This window comes from Myxocyprinus asiaticus, chromosome 39 (genome assembly GCF_019703515.2).
Source record: "Myxocyprinus asiaticus isolate MX2 ecotype Aquarium Trade chromosome 39, UBuf_Myxa_2, whole genome shotgun sequence".
In the NCBI taxonomy this organism is placed as follows: domain Eukaryota; kingdom Metazoa; phylum Chordata; class Actinopteri; order Cypriniformes; family Catostomidae; genus Myxocyprinus; species Myxocyprinus asiaticus.
The window spans coordinates 14,771,046-14,798,958 of record NC_059382.1 but is presented as its reverse complement, the minus strand read 5'-3'; the positions used below and the strand labels follow the sequence as shown (position 1 = coordinate 14,798,958).

Sequence of the window (27,913 nt, the reverse complement as noted above, 5' to 3'; positions counted from 1 at the left end):
TCCACTTGGGCCTGGAGCAGGAGTAGGAAATGCTGTTCCTACTCCAGGCCTAAATCCATGAGGGCCTGATGGTGGTTCTGCTGGATGCTGGCGAGGGACTTGATTACTTCGCCCAGTGGTGAAGGGTCCATGATGACGTTATTCTCCAAATCCTGGGTTTCAGCACCAGTGTAACAGGGTTCGTATTTTATGGGGAAATGGAGGAGTCAGGAGGCAACAGAAACAGTCAGCGTGAGTATATTATTACTTCTCAGCATCGTTCACAAAACTCAAACAAAAGGGCACACAGTGTTCAAATAAACACACAAACGAGTCAATACGTCTTGTTGCACACACAGGAACAGTTTCTCTCTGGTCCCTCTCTTTCTGCTGACTGATGCACTTTGTCATCCTTTTCAGGTCTCCCTCTACCATCACTATAAAGAGAGACAGGTGTTAATGATAATGACAGACCAGGTGACGAGCCTTACCATTCTCCCTCTCCTGCATACAGATACACAACCATGACCCCATCCCCACAAGTATATACACCTATTCCAGTGTGAATAGCTTGTGTGGTAGCTCACCTGATAGGGTGTTGGATTTAGAGTCAGAGGACAGTGGTTCAAGACCATGCATGAACTCAAGCTGACACGTGACATTACAGAATCATAGAAGCGGCATGAAATGAGGTGATTGTTTCAGAAAAAAGTAAACTTTTTCATTTAGCTTCTGTGAGAGGTGGAAAGTAACAAATTACAACTACTTTCGTTACAGTACTTGAGTAAATGTTTCAACTTTAAGTATAAATAAATAATTGTACTTTTACTTGAGTTGATTAAAAATGAAGTATTCAATTTCGCTACAGTTTTTTTTTTTCACCACAATTACAAAGTACACATAATATTTCAGAATTTTTGGGAAGAAGAAAGTCATAAGTGCTAAATCTGTGCATAAAACGTGCTGTGCGTGGCACAACGGAAACCCGCAGTTCACAGCATCATGAGCACAGCAACTTGCATAAACTGCCGCCGCTGTCCTCTCTTCTCTAGCTTCTTCAAGACTTTCTGCCCTGTCACTATACAAGAACTGTAATACTGTGATTTTCTGCATATTTCATTTTATTCTGGAAAGGAGCCGTTCATTCAGGTACAAGGGAACCGTCTGAACACGTTTAACCACTGATCAAATTACATTTGTTTTTAAGGTGGGCAATATTTTAACTGTGTCAAACATTAACACAATGTAGTTTGACATATATGTGGGGATATTTTGTTTACTTGCAACTATATGTCTAAAACAAACTTCTAAATGCCTTAGAAAGATACAGTGCCAATAGTGTCATAATTTAATTGGGTTCTCGGGGCAAAAATGCCACCGAAATTAACAAAAATATCCCCGAAATTCAAAATACGGAGGCAAAAATGCCCACACGATGAGTTCCCATGTTTTATTAATAATATCTGATATAGTTACAGTTACATACATTGCGATCTTCTTTTGACTTTTCACTGAACATAATTTTTTTCCTGCCATCCAGTTCCTCACACCATCGTGCACACAGACAGGCTTTCTGCTTCTATCAATCCGCATCAGTTCGGCATTGTACTCCCGCATTAGTAGTAACCTTTTGCCCCTCTTGTTCAAAATAAACTGTACTAGCAGGTAACACTCTCACTCATGGTGCTTTACTGTACTTCCCTGCCCTGTGCTGCTGTATATCTGTCTGAAAACCCTCACCCGCTAGAGGCCAAAAGTGTGCAAGGGATGGATGTTGTATAAAGAATGTATGATAAATCACAAAACATAATGTAATCAAATGCTACAATTTACCTAATAATAATATCTCTTTATGTTAAATAACCATTATGTTAATTAAGACTTTATTATTACAACTGTAATACAATGATAAATATACAGAACAACCACTTTTAGTGTTTGAATCAATCATATCTCTCACTAAACACTGTGTGAAATGCTTATTTTTGCCTTATTTTATTCAGTTGGCATGTAGGAGTTCATAACAGTTTGCTTAATAATCTCATTCCATATATGGATAATTGCTGCAATATCATAGAGGATACATTTCCTCCTCTATGATATTTCATTATATTAGTTTTGTACAGTATGTTAATAGCCAAAATATTTAGACATACGTGAATGAGAATAAACCTGAAATAGGAATGTGTTTCAGTCACAATGCACATTATGTATTTTAGAGATGATTTAGAGACATTTAGAATGTTACAAATGGCCATTTTTATTTAAATAAATGTTGTATTCTTAAAATGTTCTGTTTGTCCAAGAATCCTCTAGCAGCAATGCAGGTCTTTAGCATTTAGAAACTGCTAGTTTAGGACCTGTAAGAAGTCTATCCTGGTTAGAGATTCTTTTTTCAAAACAGTAATGCATGGAATATCCTTCATCTCTCTAAAACAATAGACTTTTGGAGAAAATAGAATTTAAAGAGAAATGTGTTTCTTTTGCCTATTTTTAAAACCAGAATTTGACTTGCAAGTGTAAAGCAAATGGGGAAAAAACCCACTGTATATTGATTTCCACATGGTAGCGCAGCCATTTTCAACTGATCTAATAATAAGAAAATTTTCTTGCATACCAAATTAGCACTTTAGAATGCTTTTGTAAGGAATAAGTGACACTGTATATGTTTGCCATCACGGGTAAAGAAAAAATGGAATAAATACCACTTATAACAATTATTTCAAATCATAATAATAATTTGCCATTGATGGTTTTGGCAGCATTTTTGATCAGTTTAATGCATCCTTGGTGAAAGGAAGCATCAATTTCTTTCAAGAACAAAAATTTCTTTGTGTTCTAAAAATGGAAGCATATATACTATATATATATATACAATTTTCATAAAGTAACTTGTAATGTAATTACTTGAGTAGTTTTTGGCCAAACTACTTGTTCACTCTTACAGTGCATCCGGAAAGTATTCAAAGCGCTTCACTTTTTCCACATTTTGTTATGTTACAGCCTTATTCCAAAATGGATTAAATGCATTATTGTCCTCAAAATTCTACAAACAATACCCCATAATGACAACGTGAAAGAAGTTTGTTTAAAATCTTTGCAAATTTATTAAAAATAAAAAACGAAAAAAAATCACATGTACATAAGTATTCACAGCCTTTGCCATGGCACTCAAAATTGAGCTCAGGTGCATCCTGTTTCCACTGATCATCCTTGAGATGTTTCTACAACTTGATTGGAGTCTACCTGTGGTAAATTCAGTTGATTGGACATGATTTGGAAAGGCACATACCTGTCTATATAAGGTCCCACAGTTAACAGTGCATGTCAGAGCACAAACCAAGCCATGAAGTCCAAGGAATTGTCTGCAAACCTCCGAGACAGGACTGTATTGAGGCATAGATCTGGGGAAGGGTACAGAAAAATTTCTGCAGCATTGAAGGTCCCAATGAGCACAGTGGCCTCCATAATCCGTAAATGGAAGAAGTTTGGAACCACCAGGACTCTTCCTAGAGCTGGCCGTCCGGCCAAACTGAGCGATCGGGGGAGAAGGGCCTTAGTCAGAGAGGTGACCAAGAACCCAATGGTCACTCTGACAGAGCTCCAGCGTTTCTCTGTGGAGAGAGGAGAACCTTCCAGAAGAGCAACCACCTCTGCAGCACTCCACCAATCAGGCCTGTATGGTAGAGTGGCCAGACGGAAGCCACTCCTCAGTAAAAGGCATATGACAGCCCGCCTGGAGTTTGCCAAAAGGCACCTGAAGGACTCTCAGACCATGAGAAACAAAATTCTCTGGTCTGATGAAACAAAGATTGAACTCTTTGGCCTGAATGGCAAGCGTCATGTCTGGAGGAAACCAGGCACCGCTCATCACCTGGCCAATACCATCCCTACAGTGAAGCACGGTGGTGGCAGCATCATGCTGTGGGGATGTTTTTCAGCGGCAGGAACTGGGAGACTAGTCAGGATCGAGGGAAAGATGAATGCAGCAATGTACAGAGACATCCTTGATGAAAACCTGCTCCAGAGCGCTCTGGACCTCAGATTGGGGTGAAGGTTCATCTTCCAACAGGACAACGACCCTAAGCACACTGCCAAGATAACAAAGGATTGGCTACGGGACAACTCTGTGAATGTCCTTGAGTGGCCCAGCCAGAGCCCAGACTTGAACCCGATTGAACATCTCTGGAGAGATCTGAAAATGGCTCTGCACCGACGCTCCCCATCCAGCCTGATGGAGCTTGAGAGGTCCTGCAAAGAAGAATGGGAGAAACTGCCCAAAAATAGGTGTGCCAAGCTTGTAGCATCATACTCAAAAAGACTTGAGGCTGTAATTGGTGCCAAAGGTCCTTCAACAAAGTATTGAGCAAAGGCTGTGAATACTTATGTACATGTGATTTTTTTTATTTAAATTTTTTTTTTTTTTTATAAATTTGCAAAGATTTCAAACAAACTTCTTTCACGTTGTCATTATGGGGTATTGTTGTAGAATTTTGAGGAAAATAATTAATCCATTTTGGAATAAGGCTGTAACATAACAAAATGTGGAAAAAGTGAAGCACTGTGAATACTTTCCGGATGCACTGTACTTGAGTCATAATATTTCTCAATGCTTCTACTTGTACTCAAGTGAATTATTTCTTCAGTTGCAGTACTTTTACTTAAGTGAAAAAAACAAAAAAAACATCAGTACTCTTTCCACCACTGTAAAACACAAATGGTTAGATTTAGGCATTGATAAGGTAAGGATGTCTGTGGCAGCGGGGGCGTGGTCAAGCATCTCTCCGGAGAGAGAAAGTGGTAAGGGCGCTTACACCTGAGCTAAATTATGTCTAACACCTGTCTCTAATTTCAGTGAGCACGGGGAGAGCGGCATAAATAGAGCGACACAACACTCAGTCGAGAGAGAGACTGGATACGACAGAGCCGAGCCAGAGCAAGGATTTTTCTAGTAGTGAAAGTTTATTTATGAAAGCTGTGTGTGTTAGTGTCAGTTTAGTGTGTGAAGGTAAACTGTAAAGTGGTGTCGCCAAGAGGGGAAAATAAAGGAAAAACTGCTCCTCGCCTCATCTTTTACACTGGTGCCGAAACCCGGGATTGAAGTTTGGGTCGAAGATGGATGGAGGTCGTCCCGTAGAGTCCTCCCAGTTGGCGGAGATCCTCCAAGCCCTCGCCAGCCTACATCAGAACCACCAACAAACGCTGCTTGAGCTCCGACAAGATCAAGACCGCCGGTTTGTCGAGCTCATGCATGCTCAAGCCGAGGACCGGCAGGTCATCTAGGAGAAAGGAAAACACTGAACCATCTAATAGCCCGTTTCTATTGGCCGGGCATTGGCGGCGATGTCCGCAGGTGGTGTGCGGCATGCCTCGAATGCCAGCTGGTTAACCCACCGGCCACCCCAAAAGCGCCATTGCGCCCTCTCCCTCTGAACGAGGTCCCCTTTGAGAGAATTGGAATGGACCTCGTCGGGCCATTAGAATGGTCAGCACGCGGACATCGCTTTGTATTGGTCCTAATGGACTATGCAACGCGATATCCGGAAGCAGTGCCTCTTCGCAACATCTCAGCACGCAGTGTTGCGGAGGCACTCTTCAAAATAATCTCCCGTGTGGGGATTCCGAAAGAAATCCTCACCGATCAAGGCACAACATTTATGTCACGAACACTACGCGAACTGTACGAGTTATTAAATATTAAATCGATTTGCACCAGTGTATACCATCCTCAAACAGATGGCCTGGTGGAACGATTTAATAAAACCCTCAAAAACATGATTCGTAAGTTCGTGCACGATGATTCTAGAAATTGGGATAAATGGCTCGACCCCCTGTTATTTGCAGTACAAGAGGTCCCGCAAGCCTCCACTGGCTTCTCCCCATTCAAGCTGCTGTATGGGCGACGCCCACGCGGCGTGCTTGATGTAATGCGAGAGGCCTGGGAGGAATGACCTTCAAACAGTAAAAATGAAATTCAGTACATTCTTGATCTTAGAGCAAAACTCCACACCTTGGGGCAACTAACACAGGAGAATTTGCTCCAAGCTCAAGAACGACAGCGCCGACTGTATGACAGGGGAACTCAGCTAAGGGAATTTGCACCGGGAGATAAAGTGCTTGTATTGCTTCCCACATCGAGCTCTAAATTACTCGCCAAGTGGCAAGGACCCTTTGAGGTCACACGACGAGTGGGAGATCTCAATTATGAGGTTAAACGAACCGATAGAGGGGACGCACGTCAAATATACCACCTCAATCTCCTAAAATTGTGGAGGGAGGCGGTCCCTGTGACGTTGGCTACGGTGGTTCCCGAGAAGGCGGAGCTCAGACCGGAGGTGAGTTCAAAACATAAACAGTTCACCCCGGTCACTTGCGGAGACCACCTCTCACCGAGCCAACTCGCGGAGGTTGCTAAGTTGCAACAGGAGTTTGCAGATGTGTTCTCCCCTCTACCAGGACGTACAAACCTTATCCATCACCACATCGAGACCGAGCCGGGGGTGGTGGTACGTAGCCGCCCCTATCGACTACCCGAACACAAAAAGAAAATTGTTCGGGAAGAATTGGATACGATGCTTGATATGGGGGTAATAGAAGAATCCCACAGCGATTGGTCCAGTCCAGTTGTTCTAGTGCCTAAGAGCGACGGGTCTGTGCGATTCTGTGTGGATTACAGGAAAGTCAACGCGGTGTCTAAATTTGATGCATATCCAATGCCTCGCGTTGATGAGTTGCTCGATCGGTTGGGCACTGCTCGTTTTTATTCGACATTGGATTTGACGAAGGGTTATTGGCAGATCCCCTTGACACCAATTTCCCATGAGAAAACCGCCTTGTCCACACCGTTTGGATTACACCAATTTGTGACACTTCCGTTCAGTTTGTATGGAGCCCCGGCTACGTTTCAGCGTCTCATGGACCGAATCCTCAGGCCGCATTCAGCTTATGCCGCTGCCTATTTAGATGACATCATCATTTATAGCAATGATTGGCAGCGGCATATGCAACATCTGAGGGCGGTTCTGAGATCGCTGCGCCGAGCGGGACTCACAGCGAACCCGAAGAAGTGCGCGATTGGATGGGTGGAGGTACGGTATCTGGGGTTCCACTTGGGCCACGGGCAGGTGCGTCCCCAAATTGACAAGACAGCGGCGATTGCGACCTGCCCGAGACCCAAGACCAAAAAGGGGGTGAGACAGTTCCTGGGGCTGGCTGGCTATTATAGAAGGTTCGTGCCTAATTATTCGGACGTCACCAGCCCGCTAACTGATCTCACTAAAAAGGGAGCTCCAGATCCGGTCCAGTGGACGGAGCAGTGTCAACGGGCGTTCACGCAAGTTAAAGCCGCACTTTGCGGGGGGCCGCTGTTACATTCACCTGACTTCTCTCTCCCTTTTGTTTTACAGACAGATGCTTCAGACAGAGGGCTGGGGGCCGTACTCTCGCAGGTGGTGGAGGGGGAGGAGCGCCCGGTGCTGTACATTAGCCGTAAGCTCTCGTTAAGGGAAACTAAGTACAGCACTGTGGAAAAGGAGTGTCTCGCCATCAAGTGGGCGGTCCTCACTCTCCGATACTACCTGCTGGGGCGGGCCTTCACCCTCTGCTCGGATCACGCCCCACTCCAGTGGCTCCACCGCATGAAAGATACTAACGCCGGGATCACCCGTTGGTATCTGGCTCTTCAGCCATTTAAGTTCAAGGTGGTCCACAGACCGGGGGTGCAGATGGCTGTCGCCGACTTCCTTTCCAGGAATAGGGGGGGAGTGGTAGGCAGGCCGGATGCCGCCCCGGCCTGAGTTGGGCGGTGGGGATATGTGGCAGCGGGGGCGTGGTCAAGCATCTCTCCGGAGAGAGAAAGCGGTAAGGGCGCTTACACCTGAGCTAAATTATGTCTAACACCTGTCTCTAATTTCAGTGAGCACAGGGAGAGCGGCATAAATAGAGCGACACAACACTCAGTCGAGAGAGAGACTGGATACGACAGAGCCGAGCCAGAGCAAGGATTTTTCTAGTAGTGAAAGTTTATTTATGAAAGCTGTGTGTGTTAGTGTCAGTTTAGTGTGTGAAGGTAAACTGTAAAGTGGTGTCGCCAAGAGGGGAAAATAAAACCTCACCTGAAGAAGGAAAAACTGCTCCTTGCCTCATCTTTTACAATGTCTTTTTTAACTTCTCATATACACCGATCAGCCACAATATTAAAACCACCTGCCTAATATTGTGTAGGTCCCCCTCATGCCGCCAAGACAGCACCAACCCACATCTCAGAATAGCATTCTGAGATGTTATTCTTCTCACAGGTGCTAGAAACTGGGAGTTATCCTGGATTGGTATCAGAAGCATGTTGTTAGGAGACAGCATTAGAAGCAGTAAAGAGTGGCTCTTTGCTGGTTAGGAATGCTGCATTGATACTGGACTGCCACACTGTATTAACTGTTGGCACAATCTATGTCTTGTTAAAATCACTGGTTTCAATGAAGGGATGGATGGTATGATAATTTGGAAATTACTAAATTACTTTCCCAATAATGACCAGCGTACCATTGACATATATGCTGGCAAAATTACATTGAAAAAAAAAAGACAGCTAACCTAAATCATGTGCTTCATGTGGTACCAAGTTAACTGTCTTTATTCAAGTCAAAGAGTTAAAGATTATGTCAAGTTAAAATGATGTCAGGTAGAAATAGCTCTTTAAAGTAAACAACACATTTTCATTTTAATGTCCAAATTATTTGATAGCCCTCTCATTTTTACATTACCGATTATCAAACAAAAATCCCTAAATGTAAAGCTGAAATGACAGTGATTTACACATTTAAAAATGCCCACTGCTATTTATGCTGGTATAGAACTGTGACACAGTTGTTTAGAGTCTCCTTTCAGTACTCCTTTATTGACACTAGCTATATGCACTTTTGCCCTTGCGTGTTTACATGTAGCAGTGTGTGGAAAAAATACAAAACATGTCCCTGAGCCATTTTAATAATAGCTGTAAAAGTGTTGATGTTTATGAACCATGCTTTGTTGGATTAGGGGAAAATTGTAAAAGTAGATCATATGCAAATCATCTGTGTCTTGTCTATTCAAGTTTTAGTGTTTACATGCCACTCTGGTTCAACTAATCAGCTCTCATGTGGTTAAGTGTGTCAATATCTGCGGGACTTGCTTGAAAACCACCAAGAATCTTATGATTTAAGATAACAAAAGTTAATATATGGACTTCATGACAGTTTTGAGGAACAATGCCATTAAACGTTCTTTTTTTTTTTTTTTTTTTTTCACATTCACACATATTCGTTAGTAGATGCTTTTTATCCAAAGTGACTTCAAAATGAGGAATACAACAAATGAGGGTTCATCCTTAAACAGTTCCAACATTGCTTGGAGAAGTACAGGCTAGAATCGAGATAAAAATTAGAGATAATTTAAATAATTGATTGTTTTTTTTTTCTTAAGAAAGCATTTCTCTATAGGATTGACATCTAGTAGTTAATTGTTTCATTAATTAACCCCAATATGCAATAAGACTGCTTCAAAGCCCCTGGCCCTTAGCAGATGTTAGCACTTTACCTCGCCTTTCTCTGCCCTAAACACTTAGGAAGCTGAGGAGCTATAATGATCTCAAGTTATTGTCTAAAGCCAGTTTTGTCCATCTGTTAACTAAGGAAGCTTGGATAGGTGGATGGGACTGCTGGTTTAGGCCTAGAATGTTACTTTGCAGCAACACTGATTGGACACCTAAACACTAGAGAAAGCTCTGACAGAGCATTTTATGGATAGGAAGGCGTAAGCTCCATTTTGAGGGTGTGCAAATAGCCAGGTCAGTTTGAAATCAAGCGGGAATACAACAGACGATTGAGCTGTGTATTTGGTGACAGTAGGTCAAAAGTTCTGCTGAAATCAGTCTTTACTTGGGTCATTGACAAATAAGGTTGTCCGAGGTGATAAAAATTAGAAATCTTTTAAAAATCTTGTTTAAAGCACGTGTTTGTAGAAGTTCGTAAAAATTCCATCATACATTTTTTAAATACATTTATAGGATCTTTTTTTTACAAAAAAATTACATAATGTCTTTAAAAATGTCATGTGTTTTGAATGTCATTCAAAAATAAATAAATAAATAAATGTATGTGATGTAACCATCAAGTAAAAGGTATTAAAATACTTTCCTTGCTTGAATACATGAGTGCACACAACTCAATCAGTAATACAAATAAATAAATAAATACAAATAAAAAAACTTTTCAAACATATTTTTCAAGGTAAAATTATTTATTTATTTATTTATTTATTTACATATGTCATGAATTTTTGTGTCAAGAATATCAATAAGTTTTCTCAGGATTACTCCATATGACCTGAATAAAATGTGCCTTTTCATAAAATGTCAAAATATCATTTTTCACAGAGTTATAAGCATCTAAAGGGGTCCTCTCTGTTTTATGGTGTTTGTTTTTTGGTCACATGACAACATGGCAACCTATATGTTGATTAAACCACATGGCTGATTTGATGGGCAAAAGTTTTCAAATAATAATAACATTTTAAAACCAAATTGTTTCACTGCAATTTTTTTTAAATAAATAATAATAAAATAATTCTCTGCACTACTCATGCCAACATTTATTTTTTTCAAGAATTTTAGCTTTTAATGGGACTGTATTTACTGTCTCCAGACAGTTACAACACATACAATTTTTTACTTTAACTTTTACTTTGAAAACATGTGAATCATAGTAGAGTTGTATTCAAGTAATTGTTTTGTGTGAATTAAATTTTTGAATTTATTTTTTAATAACAATAGATGACGTTATTGACCTGCTTACCAAAATTCGAACCACTTCCCCCAGTGGCCAAAGCTGGAAGTGCTGTTGAACGATGGGCACATGTGATTTCCAGTTTTGGGAAGAAATGTATACTTAGTGGAACCAAAAGAGAATTGTAATTTAGTTGTAAATTACGTATTACAGTCAAGAGGAATGGATATTTTATTAAACCTACTCCCTAAACCAAACCCCAACCCTAAACCTAAACAGTAGGTGCCCTTATGCTTCGGTGCATGGCGAGGAATTAACATTGAAAAATCCTTATGTATCCTTAACCTGTTGTGTTATTCTAGCCAAGATGGACATCTCAAAAGTTAGAGTTGCCCTATATTCCCTTAGCATCTCCCAATCTGTGCCATGTGATGGTGAACAGTGTTAAGCCTCTTAGGTATAATCCAGTCCAGAGAGGGCTGACACAGCTTCCGCTGATAGTCTTGCACGAGGGAACAGGAATGCTGTTTAAAGGGCTTGTTAAGAGTAAACTAGCCTAAATGTTTTCACCAAACACCTGCCACATACACACACATGTAAGTCCATACATAGAGACAGTGTAGCCCAAAATTATTTTTACCCTTAAGCCACACTTAGAAATTAATGAATAAATGTCATTGGATTACATAACGAAGAAGCACACTTTTCACGCAAAACTTTTCAAATATTGTTAGGTATGTGGGCATCATCAGTGTCATTTCCATACAACATCAAAGTTGCTTCATCTCTGCAGTCCATCAGCATTGCACAGGCCTGAGGCATGTGTTTGATAGGTCACCTTATGCATGTGACCTATGTCACATACTGTACAGATACACCTACAGCTTCATATTTTGAAATGATCTGGAGAGAATTACATTTACAGTGCTGTAAAAAAGTATTTACCCCCTTCCTGATTTCTTCTATTTTTGTGTATTTTTCATACTAAACTGTTTTAGATCTTCAAACGAGATATAACATAAAACAAAGGCAATCTGAGTAAGTAACTGGTCCTATTTGACCCGCTCCGAGCGGGATTTGAGCCGCCATCTCCGGCATGGGAGGTGGGCGCGTTAACAAGGAGGCTAAAAGCTACAGCCTCTTGCATCAATCACTAGTGTGCCTCTTAGGCCAGGGGATTGAGGTTTACACATAATGCCCATTACACTCACCCCTGTAAAGCTCACTCCCATCCGGGTCATGGCACCACTGTAACCAGTCCTATTCAACCTGCTCCGAGTAGGATTTGGACCGCTATCTCCAGCATGCGAGGCGGACACGCTAACAAGGAAGGCTAAAAGCCGCAGCCTCTAGTGTCAGTCGCTAGTGCACCTCTTAAGGCCAGGGGCCTGATGTATAAATGTTGCGTATGCACAAAATGGACACTGAAATGTGCATAAGCAATTTCCCATGAACATATCGTGATTTATAAACTTGCCGTTGACTGTGCGTACGCACTCTTTTACTGGTGTGTGTGAATTGGCGACTCCAGCTGGACAAATAATGAACTGAACAGACTGATTATAAACTCTGATTTTCATTTAATTCACATTTAGAATAAAAAAGTATGTTGTTAAGCACTTGAAACAGAAGTAATCATTATCAATCCAGTAGTAGGCTATATTATTTTTATGTAACTACCAAAAGGCATTCAAATATATGCTGTAACAGGGAAATACTGGTTTGGGAAGCGCTGCGTTTGGATAAATTTCCCGTGTCATCATAGAGAAGGAACATACAGTAACTAAATATGACAGCGAAGATTTCTAAGTTTGAGATATTTTCTGTTCTATTACAATCATGTACTGAGATAAGTACAGCATTTGTATAAAGATTATCTGTAATGATATTCAAGAAATATTCTTTGAAAACAAGTTCATATCTTAATAAATAACGTTTCTTCATGGTGCGGCATCTAACCTTTAGGCACATGTGACATTTACAGTCTTATCTCTTATAATACAGTTTCTCATATCGTTAAACGCAGTAATCATGTGTCTGGATGGTGAAATGCATATGGTAATTGTATGCAGATGAGGATATGCATAGTAAAAACAGGCGTTGTACACTCCATATATGGTTATTTTGGGGAGGAGACAGGGTGGGGAATGAATCACATGCATGTACACACAATCTTCCTAGATGGGATTTATTAAGGGAACTATGTGCAGGTTCTGGCGTACGTACGGTTTTGAAAATCTGAATTTTTTTGTGTGTACGCAAAATCTGACTTTTGTGCTTACGCACACTTTTAAGAAGAAGTTTTATACATGAGGCCCCTGGGGAGTGAGGTTTACACATACTGCACAGCTATCACGTACCAGCTGGCTCCCATTACATAAACACAAAATACGGTTTTCAAATATACATATATTTTTTATTGAAGCAAAATAGTTAGCTAACACCTATTTCACGCATGTGAAAAACTAACTGCCCTCTTAAACTTAATAGCTGGTTGTGCCACCTTTAGCAGCAACAACTGCAACCAAACGCTTCCGATAACTGGAGATCAGTCTTTCACAATGCTGTGGTGGAATTTTGGCCCAATCTTCTTTGCACAACTGCTTTAGTTCAGCCCCATTGGAGGGTTTTGGAGCATGAACTGCCCGTTTAAGGTCCTGCCACAGCATCTCAATTGGGTTCAAGGCAGGATTTTGACTAGACAACTCCAAAACTTTAATTTTGCTTCTTTTGTACCATTCATAGGTAGATTTACTCTTATGCTTTGGATCATTGTCTGCTGCACAATCCAGTTGCGCTTGAGCTTCAACTCACAGACTGATAAACGGACATTCTCTTTAGGATTTTCTGGTAGAGAGCAGAATTCATGTATCCCTCAAATATTGCAAGTTGCCCTGGCCCTGAAGAAGCGGCCACCACCATGCTTGAACGTAGGTATGATGTTCTTTTTGTGGATTTCTGTGTTTGATTTAGACCAGATATAACGGTTTGTCTTCCAAACAGTTCCACTTTCGACTCATCAGTCCACAGAACATTCTCCCAAAAGGTTTGAGGATCATCAAGTTGTGTTTTTGCAAAATTCAGACAAGCCTTAATGTTCTTCTGGGCTAGCAGTGGTTTTCGCCTCACCGCTCTTCCATGGATGGCATTTTTGGCCAGTGTCTTTCTGATAGTGGAGTCATGAATAGTGACCTTTATTGATGCGAGAGAGGCCTGCAGTTCCTTGGCTGCTGTCCTGGGCTTTTTTGTGACTTCCTGGATGAGTTGTTGCTGTGCTCTTGGAGGAATTTTGGAAGGTCGGCCACTTCTGGGAAGGTTCAGTACTGTGCCACTGCCAAATTTTCTCCATTTGGAGATAATGGCTTTCACTGTGGTTCTTTGGAGTCCCAGAGCCTTTGAAATAGCTTTGTAACCCTTCCCAGACTGATGTATTTCAATCACCTTTTTCCTCATCATTTCTGGTATTTCTTTCGACCTTGGCATAGTATGCTACTGGGTGAGACCTTTTATCCAACTTCATGCTGCTGAAATAGTTCTATTTAGGTGTTGATTTGATTGAACACAGCTGGCAGTAATCAGGCCTGGGTGTGTCTAGTCCAGCTGAACCTCATTATGAATGGAGTTTCATAGATTTGGGGATTTAGTAACTAAGGGGGCAAAATCTTTTTTCACACAGGTCCAGTTGGTATTGGATAACTTTTTTGCTTCAATAAATAACATTATAATTTAAAAACTGTATTTTGTGTTTACTCAGACGCCTTCTTTTTATGTTAGATTTTGTTTTAATTTTTGAAACAATTTAGTATGAGATACACACAAAACAAAAAAAATGGGGCAAATACTTTTTCACAGGACTGTATGTTAATGTTCATTTCATGTGTCTATATCTGCTAAATGTTGATTTAATGAAAGTCATAACTGGAGCACATCCTGATTTGCTGTATGTATTTTTGTTGTTGTGTTTGATAGCTCACCTTATGCATGTGACCTATGTCACATACTGTACAGATAATGTTTTTATTATTAATTTTATTTATTTATCACACATATACAGTGAAATTCTTTTTTTTTTTTCTCGCATATCCCAGCTAAGCTGGGGTCAGAGCACAGGGTCAGCCATGATACAGTGCCCCTGGAGCAGATAACACTTATGTTAATGTTCATTTCACGTGTCTATATCTTCTGAATGTTGATTTAATGAAAGTCATAACTGGAGCACATCCTGAATTGCTGTGTGTAAGTATGTTGTCGCCCCCCCCCCCACAGATTACCTCTGTGGTCCAGAGCAGAACATTCACAAGATCGACTTCACCAGGTTCAAAATCCAAGACATGGAGACCAGCACAGTTCTTTTTGAGATCACCAAACCCCCTACCACAGGTAAGCCATTTATCAGACTGCTTAAAGGATAGTTCACCCAAAAATTAATTATTCTGTCATCAATTACTCACCCTAATGTTGCTCCTCACCCATAATGCTTTTTTTCTTCCATAGAACACAAAAGGAGATGCTAGGCAGAATGTTTGCCTCAGTCACCACTTGCTTTCATTGTATAGAAAAAGATGCAATGAATGTGTATAGTAGCCTAGCATGAGGTCGTTTTTGCGTGAACTATCCCTTTAAATTCACTCCTTTTTCTTTTTTTTTTCTTTTTTTTTAAAGCACTCCACTTTAACAAGCTTCACATTTAAATGCATAAAACCCTGATTTCCATTTAGATGCATTGCCCTCTACAAGAGCCCTTCAAAGGCTCATTCGGTAAAACTGACCCCTTTCTGATTCACAGAGAGTGTGGAGGATAGAGAGCACTTCGACCCTAATGCTGGACGCTTCGTTCGCTATCAGTTTACCCCCGCCTTCTTCCGACTATGCCAGGTTGGTGCCATATAAGTAAGCAGTTCAATGCAATCAGTGCCAGAATTACACTTGATCCTAAAATTGCAACCTAAAATTTGCCTAAATTACTTTTGAATCTTTTTGACTGTGGGCCCTATTTTATAAGCATTAGTGCTAAGCGCGGCACTATGCCATAAGATTTAAGCACAAAGTCAGTGGGCATGGCCATGAAGTTTTGGTATTTTTTGTGCAAGCAAAAAAGTCTAAGTCTAGGCACAAGTGGGTTTGGCAAAATCGTGCATGCAACGCACTAATTGGCTAAATGAGCTTCATTAACAATCGCCGGCCAGTAGGTGAGAGATGGAGCGTGCATTAGCGTCTGCAGGCGGGAGGCCGTTAATCTCTTGACGTTGGGACTCCCTGCTGAGATAATGGTTCCAGCAACAGAAAAAGGATCCAACATGACATAAAAATATTTTTGTCACCGGGGCAGGCTCTTGTGTTCTCCTCAAGTGACCAATGAGCTTCTTTTACTGAAGAACTGACGAGACATCAAGGTGATCTGAATGTTTTTATCGCACACAGCTGCATATCCTCACAAATGCTAAATGTATTTCATAGTGATTCTGTCACCAAGCATTTTTCCATGAGCTCTAGTTGACAGGGAATCAGAGAGAAAGAGCAAGTTGCAGTGAGTTGGTATGTCTATCACCACTCCATTTCAAAACAGCAAGTGCGACATGCTTCCAACTGTAGAAATTGAGATTTTAATAAAACAGTCAGCAAGTATGCTGCTCTCAGCCAAAATCAACTTGTTTGAAATCTGTTAGTGACTCACTGCCTGTACTTGTACCTGTCTGCAACCTAAGCTCAAGCTCCACTATTCACCATAATGGTACCCCCAAAACTCCAACATAACAAAAACTCTTCTAAATAGCACAATAAAACATTAAACACTAACAAGTCTCTCGCCTTTACATTCTTATTGCAGAAAGACTTTAAGACAGTAAAAAATAATTTTAACATTTACTCTCCCTGTCGAGTGCCATGCAAAGCATGCTGGGAAATAGATATCCCCTGTCCAGTTTCAGTTAACCAAAATAAAAATATTCATGTTGTCCCAGCACAACTAGATTAATTAAAGCTTGAAAAAAAAAAGAGGAACGAGGGATGCCCAAATGCCCAATAGTCTCTTAGTCTGCATTTTTTTTTTAAATACTGGAACCGTTTGATTTTGATGACTTTCAGTTCCATTAACGATTCTTGAACCTGCATTTTTCTCCTGATGCGGACAGAACACTGTACCTAAATACCTGATGACAGTGTTTCCAACTGCACTATACAGCAGCAGCACTGGCCATCTACTGAATCAACTGAGCAAAACATAAAAGAGAAACAGTGTAGTCTGAATCCCAAAGGCTTAACTCTAATGAGCCATTTTCTTTTTTTTTTAGAGTGTGAATCACACAGCGTGACCAGTGTAGTGCGATTTCAGAAAGAATGACTCTTATGATCCTGTTCTTATTTATGCTAGCAGCCATATCACCCTGTAGCTCTAGACTGGTTGCCCACTGAAGCTAAGCAGTGTTGAGCCTGGTCAGTTCCTGGATGGGAGACCTCAAGAAGAAAATTAAGGTTGCTGCTGAAAGTGGTTTAACTTTGGCCAGCAGGGGGTATAATGTAAAAATGCACCATTAAACCCAGGTCCTGACTCTGTGTGGTCATTAAAAATCCCAGAGCACTTCTCGTATTATAGGGACTAACCTTGGTTTCCTGGCCAAATTACCCCCATTGGCCCTTATCAATGATGGCCTCCTAATAATCCCCATCCATGAATTGGCTTCATCACTCTACCATCTCCGCTCCACCAATAGCGGGTTTGTGATGACTTACCAGCACACTATGGCTGCCGTCACATCATCTATCTGGATGCTGCACACTGGTGGTGGCTGAGGCAACCTGGTCTCATAGTGAAAATGTGACACTATATAAGTATATGTACACTTGTATTACAGACCCACCTACATTCAGTATGCACTTATTCCAATGCGATTAGCTTGTGCAGTAGAGTGCTGGACTGTGGACTAGGAGGACTGCGCTTCAATACCAGACAAGAACGCAAGCTGACTCATGACATAACAGTGTTATAGAAGTGACACAAAACGATGGGGTTGCTTCAGAAAATGTGCTTTTCATTTTAATACTGCATTTTAAAAAACGATTGGTAAGGTTTAGGCGTTGATTGGGTAAGGATGTCTTTGTTAACGTCTCGTTTATATTTTAAAACATTATTGGTTAGGTTTATGCTAAAGTTTTAGGTTAGGGAGATATGTTTTAATCATTAAAATATCCATCTAATGCCTACTGTAGTTTACACCAGTGGTTCTCAAACTTTTTTGTACCAAGGCACATCTTTGTAAATATTAAATTTCCAAGGCACACCATTTTTTCCCCTCAAAATACAATGATGCGTACATCCTCATAAATGTGAAATAAACTGCATTAAACCTTATGCTGCCTCTGAAACACAAATCAAAAATTAAAAATGGACTTGAAAACATGGTAAATTATATCTGTGAAAAAATATTTTAAAAAATGTACGTCACAAATTTCATGGAATATTTGAAAAAGGTTATTTAGGTTATCAGGGCTCTACGCAAACATTTTTATTTAGGGAAAAAATGCAAAAGAATAATGACGGATAAAAATAATATGATGATTATAAAACAATGTTTGTTTATTTTTTGGAAATTGCATTGACCTGTAATTTGCATAAATTCCTGCTTGTTAGTCTCATTATAAAGTGTGAACATTTCAAAAGCATATGCAGTTTTAAAAGGTTTTTGCAGTCTGGCAGTGTGTGGTTATAATGTTACAATGAGCGCCTCCGTTAGAAGCAGAATAGCTACTGTAAGTTCGGTGCAAAGAGGCGCTTATTGTTATTTTTTTATGTTTGAGATTTTGCTTATCACGTTGAGTTAGACGAGGATGCTAACATGCTGTTTACTTGTGTCGCGCATTTTATGGATTCATGCATTTTTATTTGACTCGCTATTTTTCTTTACTATTTCTCGGTCTATGCGTGCGTGCGAAAGAGAGACGAGGAGAGCGCTCGCATGCAGTAATTTTCACTCGCAAATGCTAGTGCTCTGCAAATTCCATGGCACACCGTTTGAGAACCACTGGTTTACACTACAGGACTCACATTCGGTGCCCTGCAAACATTACACGACTCACAGTCTTTTGTTTTCTGCCGTGTTTGTGCACGCTCCACGCGACTGGGTGTCAGCAAGATGACCATTCGTCGCCAACTGTAGCTTTTAGATCTGTAAGTTGTCACGCAAACTCTTAGCAACGTGAACGTGTCTATAGCAACGTGAACGTCTCTGTAAACAGCATGGAGCAGGAACTGGTGCTCGTTTGTGCGATTACAGTATGTGCACAGAACGCAAAAGGAAAAAAAAAAAAAAAAAGGAATTAAAAGAGCCGAAAAACCTGTTTGAGACAGTGGGCGGAAAGACGTGGGCAGCAAGGACTATCAGTTCTGCAGACGAAGTTGTAGGTAAAGCCAATTTTATCTTTACATTCTGCATTCATACAGTTGATTGTTTGTTATTAGCAATGCATGCTGATGACTGCAAGCATTTGTAGGGTAACAAAAAAACGTTACAGCAGTTTCTTTAGCGAGTAGTTTGGTATTTTATGATATCATGGCAATAACGACAAAGGAGTCTTGGTGAACGAAACTCCAGTAAAGTTTGCAAATGTGTACTGCGTGTCGCGGTGAATGAACATTTCACTTCAAATCAAATCCCTTTATTGTCACTCAGCCATATACACAAGTGCAACAGTGGGTGAAAGACTTGGGTGCAGTTCCAAGCAACATAGCAGTATGACAATTACACATAGCACAGTTTACACATCTGTTACACAACACAATATACACCTAATAATATACAATATACAGTATACACAAAATAAGAAGACTGTATACAATAAAAATACACTGTACCCCAGGATCCAGCTGCACAGCGAGCTGTTTAAGCCCAGAGTCCGGAGTTTCACATCAAGCTTGGAGGGCACTATGGTGTTGAATGCTGAGCTGTAGTCTACAAACAGCATTCTCACATAAGTGTTCCTTTTTTCCAGGTGGGAGAGAGCAGTGTGTATTGTAGATACAATGGCATCATCAGTGGAGCGATTGTTGCGGTAAGCAAACTGCAATGGGTCCAGTGAGGGAGGCAGCACAGAGCAGATGTAATCTCTGATTAGTCTCTCAAAACATTTGCTGATGATGGGGGTCAGAGCAACAGGATGCCAGTCATTTAAGCAAGTGATTTTGGATTGCTTTGGTACAGGCACAATGGTGGACGTTTTAAAGCATGTGGGGATCACAGACAAGGAGAGGGAAAGGTTGAAAATGTCTGTAAATACACCAGCCAGTTGGTTCGCGCACGCTTTGATGATGCAGCCCGGAATGCCGTCTGGACCTGTGGCTTTACGGATATTCACCCGTCGGAAAGATTGGGTTACATCCGCTACAGAGACGGAGAGTGAACTAACATCTGTAGCTTCGGCCGCGAGAGCTCTCTCCACGAGGGCTGAATTATTTCCCTCGAAACGAGCGTAAAAATTATTAAGCTCATCTGGGAGAGAGGCAGCGGTGTTCACGGTAGAGTTTTTATTCCCTTTGAAGTCCGTGATGATATTAATTCCCTGCCACATGCTTCTAGAGTAGGTGGTGTTGAACTGTCCTTCAATATTGTCCCTGTACTCGCATTTGGCTGCTCTGATAGTTTTGCGGAGGGCATAACTGGCTTGTTTTTGCTTCTCTGCGTTCCCGGAATTAAAAGATGTCTGCGCATTAAGTGCCGCACGAACATCGCTATTAATCCACGGTTTCTGGTTAGGATAGATCTGTATTGTTTTGGTCGGCACTACATCATCTATGCACTTCCTAATGAAACATGTTACGGTATCAGCGTAGACCACGATGTTGTCATCAGAGGAGGACCGGAAACATCTCCCAGTCTACGTGATAAAACAGTCCTGTAGCGTAGAATCTGATTGGTCTAACCAGCACTGGATCATTCTGAGAGCAGGTGCTTCCTCTTTCAGTTTCTGCCTGTAAGCTGGCAGAACGGAAAAGTGGTCCGATTTTCCAAATGGTGGATGGGGGAGGGATTTGTAGCCATCCCGGAAGGGAGAGTAGCAATGGTCCAAAACCTTGTCCTCTCGTGTGTTGAAACTGATGTGTTGGTAGTATTTCGGTGCTATTGACTTGAAGTTGGCTTTGTTAAAGTCCCAGGTCATAATGAACACAGCCTCAGGGTACCGGTTTCCTGCTCACTTATTCTCCCATACGGTTCCTTGAGTATCTGGTCTCTGTCGGCTTGTGGGGGATGTACACAGCTGTGGTAATGACCGCTGTGAATTCCCTCGGTAGCCAGAATGGCCGACACAGAAGCATGACCATTTCCAGATCAGGAGAGCAGAAAGACTTGATAGAATGAACGGTCTTCTGATCACACCAGGATTTGTTGATCATAAAACATACACCACCTCCTCTGCTTTTACCTGAGAGGTCTTTCACTCTGTCCGCTCTGTGCACGGAGAACCCCACGGGTTCGATGTCTGAGTCTAGAATCTCCGCAGAAATCCAAGTTTCTGTAAGGCAGATAATGCAGTAGTCCATCTTCTCTCGTTGGAAAGAGATCCATGCTCTCAGCTCGCAGAGATTGTTGTCTAGAGACTGAACGTTTGCCAGTAGAATACTGGGTAACGGGGGTCAATTTGCGAGACGTCTTAGTCTAACGAGAACGCCGGCTCTCCTTCCCCTTTTCCGGCTGCCCAGACAAAGGGCTCTGCTGTCGTGTTTGAAAACAGCGGGTCGGCATTGAGGTATTTAAAGTCGGGTTTTCAGTGTGCTATTGCAGAACCAATGTCCAAAAGTGTTTGTCTATCGTAGACAATAAGAAGACAACATCCAAGACAAAAAAACATAAGAACTGTAGACAAAGCAAACAAAAAACTGCAATATTGGGTCGGAGCTCGCAGCGCAGCAGCCATACATGGCGCCATCTTGAACCTAAAGGAAAATGCGCTAAACTGTAATACGTTTAGCGCATACAAGCGCATTTTGAGCAACATTTCTCATATTACACTATGTAACACAATTTTTGTTCCTGGGTAGTAAGTGTAATTTCTTAATTGCTTATGCCTCAAATGTGTAGGAAATGGCTATTATTCCCCACAAACTTTGCTTTGTGACCAGCACAGTGATATTTTGAAATTTACCTATTTCCAATGAGAAAACGGGCGAATTTGTGTCTTTTTGTTCACATAAAGTAAAAAAAAAAAACAACATATGAATCCAAAATCCTTCTTTATCTGTGGTCCGACAAAGACAACGGCTTTGACCTTTGCCTCAGACAGCTTAGGGAAGAAGTCTTGAAGGTACTTGAAGGCTGCCGACTCCTTCTCTAGAGCTCTGACAAATTGTTTCATAAGGCCCAATTTGATGTGCAGTGGCTGCATCAGCACCTTCCGGGGGTCCACCAGTGGCTCCCACTTGACGTTGTTCCTCTCCACAGAGAACTCGGTCCGCTGTGGCCAGTCCCGCCTGTGGTAATGTGCCTTGGTGTCCCTGCTGTCCCAATGGCAAAGATAGCAGGGAAACTTGGTAAAACCACCTTGGAGACCCATCAGGATTGCCACCTTTTTGAAGTCTCCTATGACCTCCCAGCCGTACTCATCATAATTCAAGGCGTCCAGCAAGGTCTTGATGTTGTTGTAATCCTCTTTGAGGTGCACTGAGTGAGTCAGGGGAAGAGATGGGTACTTGTTACCATTATGGACCAGCACAGCTTTGAATATTACTTTAGTATAAATACATGTTAATTTGGATTCATATGTTGTTTTTTTCTGACTTTATGTGAACGAAAAGACAAATTTGCCCGTTTTCTCATTGGAAATAGGTAAATTTCAAAATATCACTGTCCTGGTCACAAAAGCAAAGTTTGTGGGGAATAATAGCTATTTTTTTATACTTTTGAGGCATAAGCAATTAGGAAATAACACTTACTACCCAGGAAAAAAAAAAATAAAAAAAATAGTTACACAGTGTTATCCTATTCTACCTTTGCTCAACTAGATGCACAACAGGACATGCTCCTGCCAGTGCTTGACAAGTGTCTCTTGTTGCATTCAACTTGTGTTGAAGTTTTATTTGGGTTTTTGAGCTTGCACTTCCACCTATCTCCTCCTTCTCTCGCAATTTCATTGGCTGTTGGTCACTACCGGTCTCTCACTCGTCGGGACAGCGCTCACACATGACAAAAAGACATCTGGATTTCAAGGTGTTTTGAAATCCGTCTTGGCGTTTGGGATGAGTCAGGGCGTGTCGCAGGAGTGCGCACACAACAAAACCATTCGTCGTGAGATCTGAGACTTTTTGTCGCAGACCAGTTGCTGACCGGTCACCGACTCAAAACATCAAAGGACACGAGCCCTGTAGTGTACACTTGGTATAAAAATCACCTTAAAACCTTCTTATTACATCATCATTTCAATTGCTTTTGGCGCCCCCAGCTGGACATTTCAGTGGAAAAAGTCAAAGGTGTGATACTGCATGTAAATTTTGAATTCCAAAAATGTTTTTCATTTACTCTACCTGTCGAGTGCCAGATCAGGCTAGGTTGAGGACAACCCCCCTATTCACTATGTAAAGCACTTTGAGTGTTGTGTCAGAAAAGCACTATATAAGTGTAAAATTAATTCATTTTTTCATTCCTTTGAATCTACAGCTGTCAGGTGTATTTTGTTGATTCATGTCTTTTATTTTGAAAAGTTTAGTTCCTGTTCCCTAGTCATGTGATGTCTTGTTTTCCCTCCATGTTCATGTGTCATGTTTTCATTGGTTTATTGTTTAATTATCTTGTTATCAGTTCTGTTTGTTCATTGGTTTATGTTCTCCCATGTCTTGTATTTAAGCCCTCATGTTTTGGTTGTGATTGTAGATGTTTAAGTCAAGCCACGTTTATGTCAAGCTATGTTCAAATCAAGTGAAGTCATGTTCATGTTCATGTTCATGTTCATGTTCATGTTCATGTTCATGTTTAGTTTAGTTCACGTGTAGTTAGGGTTTTGGATTTCACGTTTATTTAATAAACTGCACTTGGGTTCTTCATCTTCACGTCATCTTCGTCATTGCCATCATTGTCAGCAGCCAACATCATTACAGAATACTTGACCCAACCATGAACCCAGCAGTTCGGCTTCTGCACCTACGTCAGGGGAATCGTCCCCTGGAGGACTATGTGGAAGACTTTTGCGATCTGGCTTTCCAGGTGGACTTTAATGAGGTTGCCCTCAAAGACGGTTTAGATTTGGACTGAATGAGTCCATTTCTTTTTTGATACCTGGCGGTCGCAGTTCCCTCAGCCTGGCTCAATATATCGACCTCGCCCTACGGTTCATTGGTTCCCCGTTCACTGTGGGGGAGGCGGATGCTGAGCCAGAGTTCCACGACATGGCCGCCGCCGAGCCAGAGTTCCACGACATGGCCGCCGCCGAGCCAGAGTTCCACGGCATGGCCGCCGCCGAGCCAGAGTTCCACGGCATGGCCGCCGCCGAGCCAGAGTTCCACGGCATGGCCGCCGCCGAGCCAGAGGTCCACGGCATGGCCGCCGCCGAGCCAGAGGTCCACGGCATGGCCGCCGCCGAGCCAGAGGTCCACGGCATGGCCGCCGCCGAGCCAGAGGTCCACGACATGGCCGCCGCCGAGCCAGAGGTCCACGACATGGCCGCCGCCGAGCCAGAGTTTCATGTCATGGCCGCCAAGCCAGAGTTTCTAGTCATGGTCGCTGAGCTAGCGCCATCTTTTGCTACATGCCACGTCACAGCAACGCCTCAGCCTGCTCCATGCCACGTCACAGCAACGCCTCAGCCTGCTCCATGCCACGTCACAGCAACGCCTCAGCCTGCTCCATGCCACGTCACAGCAACACCTCAGCCTGCTCCATGTCACGTCACAGCAACGCCTCAGCCTGCTCCATGTCACGTCACAGCAACGCCTCAGCCTGCTCCATGCCACGTCACAGCAACGCCTCAGCCTGCTCCATGCCACGTCACAGCAACGCCTCAGCCTGCTCCATGCCACGTCAGACCTGAGCAGTGGGACCTGGAGATGGTTCCCACCCTTATACCCACCCTTAGTTCTCCTGAGCAGGCAAGGGGAACTTTCGGCCCTCCGACCCCGCCTGGACCCTCCGAGCCCTGGACTTCGCCTTGGCCTGTCAGTCCCTCGACATTGCCTCAGCTCTGCGTTCCCTCGGCAGAAACTGTGGTCCTTCAGCCTGTCGGCTTTGCCAGGGTCCCTCGTCCCTCCGGCTCCTCCTTGGTCTGTCAGTCACCTGGCTCCGCTTTGGCTCTCCGATCCTCTGGCTGCGCCTCGTCCCTCCGATCTGTCAGCTTCACTGGGGACCTCCTTCCCTACGGCTCCACCTTGGTCCTCAGTCCCACCGGCTCCACCTCAGTCTTCCGATCCCCCAGCTCCGCCTTGCTCCTCCGAGCCTCCAGCACCGCCTTGGTCCTCCCTGCCATCGGCTCCACCCTGGCCCTTCGAGTCTTCGGCTACTCTCCGTGCACCAAGTTCCATGGCTCCACCCCTCGAGCCTCTCACGGCTCTGCCTTCCATGGCTCCGCCCCTCAAGCCTCTCATGGCTCCACCCTCCACGGACTTTGCCTTGGTCCCATGCCCCTCGCCCTTTCTTGCCATGCCACGCCCCACACCTCAAGACACCCCCCCCCCCCCAAGCTCCCTACAGAACTTTGAATTTATGTCATGTTTTACGTGTTTTGTTTATGTGTTGGGGTGTCAGGAGCCACCCCTTAGTGGGGGGGATATGTCAGGTGTATTTTGTTGATTCATGTCTTTTATTTTGAAAAGTGTAGTTCCTGTTCCCTAGTCATGTGATGTCTTGTTTTCCCTCCATGTTCATGTGTCATGTTTTCATTGGTTTATTGTTTAATTATCTTGTTATCAGTTCTGTTTGTTCATTGGTTTATGTTCTCTCATGTCTTGTATTTAAGCCCTCATGTTTTCATTGTCTAGTTGTCAAGTATTGGTTGTGATTGTTGATGTTTATGTCAAGCCACGTTTATGCCAAACCATGTTTAAATCAAGTCAAGTCATGTTCATGTTTATGTTTAGTTTAGTTCACGTGTAGTTAGGGTTTTGGATTTCACGTTTATTTAATAAACTGCACTTGGGTTCTTCATGTTCACGTCATCTTCATCATTGCCATCATTGTCAGCAGCCAACAGCGTGGAACACAAAGCGTGACAGTGTAAAGTGGTTCCCAATCGAATGACTCTTATGAGCCAGTTCTTTTGAATCACACCTGGATGTTATAACTTCTGTAATTTCTAGCTCAAAATGAACCAAGAACTGTTTATTGTGTTATGTTATGTTGTTCTTATAGCTCACAAGACTTAAAACAGGCAGTGCATTTACTGTCTGGTTGCTCATATGACAATGTGTGATTCAAAAAGTTTTTTTTTTTTTTTTTTGTAGTGAAATTGTCAGTGAAATTTTATTTAAAACAAATATAGAAAAATGAATGAATTAAATATGTTAGCACATTTTTTTGTTTAGACTAATATACTGTAAAGTAACAATAGGACAAATTATTGGTGTGCATTTATGCCTCTTTTTGAAATGTCATTTAAAAGTCTGTGTAAACAAGCCTTTTGCAAGAATTGCTCTTTTAAAATCTGAAACGGCCTCATCATTTGGTAACAGACTGCCGAGGACAGTAAATGCAATAAAAACTGCATTTCTTATTTCCAAAGATTTCTTTCTAAAAAATGAGAATCATTAATGGAACCATTAAGGAATAGGAATTGTTAAGAAGAATCGGAACTAGAATCATTAAATTCCTAACGTTTCAGGGGGAGGGGTTTAATGTATATAATTGATTCCGTATTTTATGTTGTGTTTGTCTTGTGGATGGAATCAATAAAAACTGTTAATAACAACAACAACTTAAAGGCATAATGAGGGGGTGTGTGGATGTGCATGGGTTATTTTGATGAACACCTATATATAATATTGTGTTTCTCTCCATAGTGCTTGAAATGATCCTTCACCCCTATGAGACTCAGTCTGACAGCTTTTACTTCGTGGACAACAAGCTCGTAATTCACAATAAGGCAGATTATTCCTATAACGGTGGACCGTAAGAAGTCTTATGGACTTGTATGGAGTTACAATGGACTGGGTGCAGTAACACCTACTGAAAGTGGCTTCTAGCCTTCTAATCTTTAATGTGATGGTGCATTTGGTAAAAAATTAAAATCACCCCAATCTCAGGATGTGTGTGTGTATTAAAGAGAGAATGTTAATCTCACAAAAGGTATATACTAAGCGCACATTTCGTGCACTGATTTTCTTATTTCAAAATCATTTAAAAAATATTTAATAATCCACTTATTACATATTTTTTTCTCACTGAGTATGTGGGCGTGCCTGTGCACATGTGCATTAATAGCATGCATGACAAATGCTTAAATCTTTTTCTTTTTTTTTGAACACCCAAAGCCAAATAATTTTACAGTGTGACACCCAGGAGTTCCTCTGAAACTCTTTTTACATGCACTTCATGAATTAAACTTCTGTTTGAAAGTTTTCATGTATAGACATACAGTTTTTAAGACTTCATATGCTGATTGCCCGTACAGTGTCTAAAGTCATCTTACTTTAGTTCATAATTATTCAGATGTGTTTTGTCCCTTATTGTTCATTGATTGATAGCTTCCCCATATGCTTACAAATGAAGTATTTAACATGGAGTACTTTGCTAATAACGGAAGACTTATGGCTTATGATCTGATTCTGTGTTGAAAGACACAAGGCCTCTAAATGCATAAAAGAGGATCATATGCTGTAGAGTCAGAAGGAGGTACATGGCGCTTTTCAGTGTTTTGTAACTTTTTAAAAGGTTTAGACTGGAGCTGAATGAACTGTGCACTGGAATAATTCATTTAGAGTCACTTTCCTTTGGTCTTTAGGAAGGAGGCCGCACTTCTATCACTTTCAGTTTTGAATCTATGATGATGTCAATTTGTGTTATTTACTGTATATTATCATCATGTTATTTATATTTACATACATTCTGTTTATTTTTATTAGCACTTTTTGTCAAAAAATGTATAGGAAGGCCTATCTGTTCTGTCAATGTTTAGGTGTTGTTCAACAAAAAAAAAGAACATTAAAAATTTCAAAGATAATTTCCTATGTTTTTGAAATCATTAAATGTTTTGATTTCATTACTTTCCTT

At 41.7% G+C, this 27,913-nt stretch overlaps 1 protein-coding gene across 1 annotated transcript; it reads left to right on the top strand.

Annotated features, from left to right (window-relative positions):
* Window positions 1-197: 197 nt before the first annotated feature.
* Window positions 198-27,788, top strand: LOC127429662 (protein unc-119 homolog A-like). Its single transcript, XM_051678774.1, has 4 exons — window positions 198-231; window positions 15,003-15,116; window positions 15,523-15,615; window positions 26,704-27,788. Exons 1-4 carry the CDS (start codon window positions 198-200, stop codon window positions 26,814-26,816), a joined length of 354 nt encoding a protein of 117 aa, XP_051534734.1. The 3' UTR covers window positions 26,817-27,788.
* Window positions 27,789-27,913: the final 125 nt, after the last annotated feature.